General features: G+C 51.1%; 1 protein-coding gene across 1 annotated transcript in view; it reads right to left on the bottom strand.

Moving 5' to 3' along the window:
* The window catches only part of LOC103590669 (chromosome unknown open reading frame, human C2orf50), a 10,519-nt gene extending 5,002 nt beyond the window's left edge, over positions 1 to 5,517 (bottom strand). Inside the window, 4 exon segments of the mRNA XM_008572964.1 lie at positions 3,839 to 3,898; positions 3,901 to 3,970; positions 4,949 to 5,065; positions 5,485 to 5,517. Coding sequence (XP_008571186.1) covers positions 3,839 to 3,898; positions 3,901 to 3,970; positions 4,949 to 5,065; positions 5,485 to 5,517 — 280 coding nt within the window.
* Positions 5,518 to 5,837: the final 320 nt, after the last annotated feature.

Genomic DNA, 5,837 nt, shown 5'->3' with positions numbered 1-5,837 from the left:
CAACTTAGTTTTTTTCTTGAGCTAGTAATTACGTTTTCTTCCAATTTTCTTAAGTTTCTGTATACTGATCATTGATTCCAAATGCTCCAACAAAGTAGTAAAGCCCCTCTCAATATTATTTTCCACACAATCAAATGCATCAGGTACCCAACAATTCTTTTTAAAATTTTTCTCTAGGACCTCCCTGAGAAGGCCCGTGTTCTCCTGCACCCGCTGGCCTGGCTGCACCCCAAGGTCACAGTGCTGGTCTCTTCCTTCCCCATCACCCCGGGAGTTCCCTCTTTGGGGATCCCAAGTCTTCCTTTGTTTTTGTGGAGCACATCCTTCAGTATCTACAGACTCGTGTATTTCTTTGTTTCTGGAAAGCGCTGACATATTTTCTTTTCAAATATTTCATCTCTCCCATTCTCTCCTTGGGGAGTTCTGTTTAAAGGTATGTTGGACCTTCTTGTTCAGTTTTGATGGTCTTTAATTCCTCTTTCATGATTTTCATCTTGTTTTGCTGAGTAATTTCTACTAATCTATCCATTGTTATTCATCTACCAACTCATCTTCAGTGTGTTTTATATTTCAACTTTACATGTGTATTTTTATTGCTAGAAGTTCTTTTTGGTTCTTTTTCAAACTGCCTGAATGTTCCATGCACAGACTTTAAACCAAGTCTTTTGAGATGTCAGTGCCTCCAGCACCAGGGACTTTCTGGGAGCTCTGCTGTCCTCACTGGCCACCCCCACTGCGGTTCTGCGTCACCTTCCCCCGCTCTGCCGACCCATCTTTTTCCATCTTCTGAAAACGTCTGGACGTCGCGTGTCCCCATTGCCTCCTTTGCTCTCACGAGGGAGCCACGTTTCAGTAGTTTTGGTTTCGAGTTGACGCAAGGCAGGGATGTTGATCTCAGGCCAGGCTGAGACTTAGCAAGGGCCAGTGACGGGTGAGGACACAAGGCTGGTCCTCCTACTTGCCCCTCTCCTGTTCGTGACAAAGCCACTGTGTTCTTGGGCTCTCGGTGTCCCTATCTATAAAATGGGAGGAGCTTGGTTTATCGAGCACGTGAAATGTGGCTCGTCCTAACTGAGATGTGCTCTAAGTGTAAAATACAAACTGGATTTCAGACTCAGTACAAGGAAGAATGGAAAATATCTCAATAATTTTTTACATTGTCTACATGTAGAAATGATAATATTTTGGATATATAGGGTTAAATGAAATCTGTTATTAAAAGAACTTCACGAGTTTCTTGTTACATTTCTTCAGGTGGCTCCTGGAAAATTAAAATTCCTTCTGTGGCTCGCATTGTATTTCTCCTGGCGACCCTGCCTCAGATTCCCCTTAGGGTGCTCCTGGCCCTGCAGAACGCCTTCCTCTCGGTCTTCCTGACTCCACCCTCCTGGCTTTCTTCTCTGGCTGCTGCTTCTCATCTACTGGCAGCTTCTCTGCCCTTCTAGTAAGTGTTGCAAGTTCTGTCCTGTGTCCTCATCTCTTATGATCAATTCTGCTCTTTCAGGAAAAGCCTATTCACATCGCTGGTGTCAATGCCTGCCTTTTTCTTATTTATATTGAGATACAATTTACATAGCTGTAAGATTCACCCTTTTACAGGGTACAGATGTTCATGGAGCTATGCTACTATCTGATTCTAGAACATTTTCATCACCCCCAAAAGAAACCCCCTGTCCATTAGCAGTCACTCCCTACTCCTCCTTCCTCACCTGCTGGGAGCTGCTAAGCTGTGCTCTGTCTGTGTGGGTTTTCAATGTCCAACTCCCGACTCACACATTCAGCTGCCTCCTGGGCAGCTCTGTCCGGCTGTGGCTCAGGCATTTAAAACTCACCAGAACTCGGCATATTCATCATGCATCTGCTCCACCCCATTAATTATTCAAGCTTAATTATCCAAGCTGGAGAGCTCTGTCATCCTTCACTCCTTCCTCACCTCTCCTCCCACATCTACTCAGTTTGCAAATATTGCATCTGCTCCACCCCATTAATTATTCAAGCTTAATTATCCAAGCTGGAAAGCTCTGTCATCCTTCACTCCTTCCTCACCTCTCCTCCCACATCTACTCAGTTTGCAAATATTTTCTGCCATTCTGCAGGTTGCCTTTTCATTCTGTTAATTGCTTCCTTTGCCGTGCATTAGCTTTTCACATGCCACAGAGTGAAACCAGACCCTTTTCTTATACCATACACAAAAATCTTCTTAAGAGCATAGGAGAAATCTTCCTGGCACTGATCCTGGCAATGCTTTCATGGATATGACATTAAAAGCATAGACAACAAAGCAGAAATAGACAAATGGGATTAAATCATACTAAAGAACTGCAGAACAAAGGAAACAAGCAATAGATTGAAAAGGCAACCAATGGACTGGGAGAAAATAGTTCCAAACCATATATGTGATAAGGGGTTAGTTTCTAAAATACATAAGGAACTCCTGCAATTTCATAGCATAAAACCAAATGACCCAATTTTAAAAATGACTGAAATAACAATTCTTCAAAGAAGGTGTAAAAATGGCCAACAGTATATGAAAAGTTGCTAAATGTCACTCATTGTCAGGGAAATGCAAATGAAAGCCACAATGAGGTAGCACCTCATTCCTGTTAGGGTGGCTATTATCAAAAGACTGGGGTTGGCCAGTTAACCCAGTTGGTTAGAACATGGTGTCATAGCACCAAGGTCAAGGAGTTTTACCACCACACTGGCCAGCCACCAAAAAAAAAAAAAAAAAAAAAGAGAAAAAAGACAACCAACAAGTGTTGGCAAGGTTGTGGAGAAACTGGAGCCCTTGTGCTCTGCTGGTGGGATGCGAAATGGCACAGCTGTTATGGAAAGCAGTGTGGAGGCTCCTCAAAAAATTAAAAACGAAACTACCACATGATCCAGCAATTCCATTTCTAGATATTTATCCAAAAAAAATGATACCAGTACCTCAAAGAGAGAGCTGCACGTCCAGGCTCACTGCAGCACTATTCTCAACAGCCAAGACGTGGAGCCTGTCCCCGGACAGATGAATGGGTAAAGGGAACGTGGCGTGTGCGCAAGTGCTGACACATGCTACAGCACGCGTGAGCCCGGGACGTCATGCTGAGTGAAATAAGCCAGACATGGAGGGACAAACGCGCACGATTCCACTAACACGAGGTACCTAATGCACTCATGGAAGAGAAAGGAGTGGTGGCTGCAGGGGCCGGGGGAGGGGACATGGGAGCTGCCGGTCACTGAGCATCAAGTCGCAGTCAGGCGCGGCAGAGCTCCGTGAGGCGGGTCACCTGAGCACGTCCGCTAACCCATGCCACGCTTTGGCTTCAGACTCTGCGTGGCATCTCCTTACACTGGGAGGAAAGGCCTCCGGACCCTACAGGGGCCTGGCGGTCCTGCCACTCCCCCTCGTGCGTTCCCCCCCCCCCCACGACTGTGCCTCCGCCTCGGGACGCTCTTGGGGGTGCTTTAAATACTGCAAACTTCCTCTTAGCCGTTCTCAAGTCTGAGGCCTCGGCCTCAATGTCGCCTCCTCAGAGGGTCCTTCCCTGAGACCTATGAAAAGAAGCCCCGCAGCCCCGTGCCCTCCCCGAGGCCGGTCACACGTGCCGCTCTGTCCTTATCTCTCCGCTGCTTTCCGGCTGCCAGGTCCCGGGACGCCAGGCTCCGCCGGGTCTGTGATCGCCCCGCCCCAGCCACGCGACAGCCCCGCTGGGGGACGGTCCCCCGCGCCATGCGCTCTGTCCGTCGGCCCGACCTCTTCCCCACCCGCGTCTGCCTTTCTCCAGAAGCTTCCCGAGGGCCGGCTGCGGGGCTTGGGTGCAGGAGGAGGGCGGACGCGGGCAGACAGCGCCACCACCCCTGCCCGCCCCAGGGCCACCGCGGGCAGCCCGGGAGACGGAGGCTGGCGGCCTGGAGGGGGCAGTCGGGACCCGGCCCACGTGGTCTCTGCAGCCCAGGGGTGCGGCGGATCCCCATGGGTGCGTGTCTGTGTGTGTGTGTGTGTGAGAGACAGAGACAGAGAGACAGAGAGAGACTGAGAGCCAGAGACAGAGAGACAGAGAGAGACAGACAGACAGAGACAGAGACAGACAGAGACTGAGAGACAGACAGAGACAGAGAGACAGACAGAGACTGAGAGCCAGAGACAGAGAGACAGAGAGAGACAGACAGACAGAGACTGAGAGCCAGAGACAGAGAGACAGAGAGAGACAGACAGACAGACAGAGACTGAGAGCCAGAGACAGAGAGACAGAGAGAGACTGAGAGCCAGAGACAGAGAGACAGAGAGAGACTGAGAGCCAGAGACAGAGAGACAGAGAGAGACAGACAGACAGACAGAGACAGAGAGAGACAGACACAGAGACAGAGAGAGAGACAGAGACGCAGAGACAGAGACAGAGACAGAGAGACAGAGACAAAGAGAGAAGGGAGAGACAGAGACAGAGAGACAAAGAGAGAAGGGAGAGACACAGAGAGAGAGAGAGAGAGAGACTCCCGCCTGAGCCTGAGCTCGGGCCTCTCCTGGGACACCCCCTCCCTCGTAACCCCAGGAGAGCCTTGCAGGGGTCCTCCTGGCTGCCCCCTGGGCCCTGAGCTCAGAGCAGCCGATGGAGATGGGCCCTCCAGGCTGGGGAAGAGCATTTGAGGCCAGCTGTGTTTTGAGCTGTAGCTGTGTTGACTGTTGCCTTGGGAACAGGCAGCTCCCAACTGTGCCCAGGATGTGGTGGCCCCTATGTGTGTGTATGTGACATCCGAGCCCTAGCAGTGGGGTGCACAGAGTTCCTGAGTTCAGCAGCCCCTAGCCCCAGGCAGGAGGCCTCAACACAGTGTGGGGGAGGGGAGACAGGCAAAATCCAGACGCCTGGAGATCCCAGACAGGACATTGGAGTTCGGGCACAGCACCCCCAGCCTCCACGCCTTTGAGCCATGTGAAGGGGTGATGACAGTCCTGCTCTGCCCCCACGTGGATGCTGCGAGGCTCATGGGGGATGGTGCATGGGCGGTTGCTTTGTGAATTGTAGGTCAGATATTCGTGTGAGGCTTCTGCTTTGTTTTTGGAATGATGCATGAGGTTATATGTCTGCAAGGGAAAATTAGTGACAATGTGTTATTAATATCTGTTCTACCTGTAAACCCAGAGAGTTTGCTGAGCCCTCCCAACCATCCAAGGCAGCCTTTCCAACCCCATTCTACAGATGAGGAAATGGAGGCCCTCACCAGCAAGATTACGTGACTGTCCAAGGTCACACAGTCACTACCTGAAGAGCTTGTCCTTGAGCTTAGATCTTCTGAAGGAGATGGTGGGAACCCGAGGGAGGGGTCCAGGGTCTGAACCTCTAGCCCAGTTTCTGCTCCGTCCTGGTGCAGGCTCTCCCGGCCTGGCTCAGCTGATCTCCTCAGACACTGCTCCTGTCACTCCTGCCCCAGGCACTTCATGCTTCTGGCTCTCTGGGCTTCGTGCCACTCCCTGTCTGTGTTGGCAGATTCACAGCTCCTTACACGAAACTCTCTGTGGGCTGCTGACCTGGGCATGGTGCTCCCGATCTTTGCAAAAAGAGACACGTGAACGAATGAACACAGACAAGCCATGCTAAATGGAGGCGTGCACAGGTCCCCGGGGTGCCAGGAACCAGTTTGGCCAACAAGCCACTGAGCGTGCATGGCGGCCAGCGCTGGTGCCTCTTCTGGATTCTACTCCCATGAAAGAGGTGGCAAGGGGTTGGGTTTTCACAGGTGAAAAGGATTTGCCAGGTGGAAAAGTTGGGGAGAGGGCGGAAGCTTGGATGCGAGAGAGGGCCCGGGATTTTGGGAGAAGTGGGGCGAGGAGGTAAGGACTGGGGCTGGAGGGTAGG

Source organism: Galeopterus variegatus, unplaced genomic scaffold, assembly GCF_000696425.1.
Source record: "Galeopterus variegatus unplaced genomic scaffold, G_variegatus-3.0.2 Scaffold853, whole genome shotgun sequence".
In the NCBI taxonomy this organism is placed as follows: Eukaryota; Metazoa; Chordata; class Mammalia; order Dermoptera; family Cynocephalidae; genus Galeopterus; species Galeopterus variegatus.
Note: the sequence above shows the minus strand (reverse complement) of the source record. Positions and strands in the feature narration are given on the sequence as shown.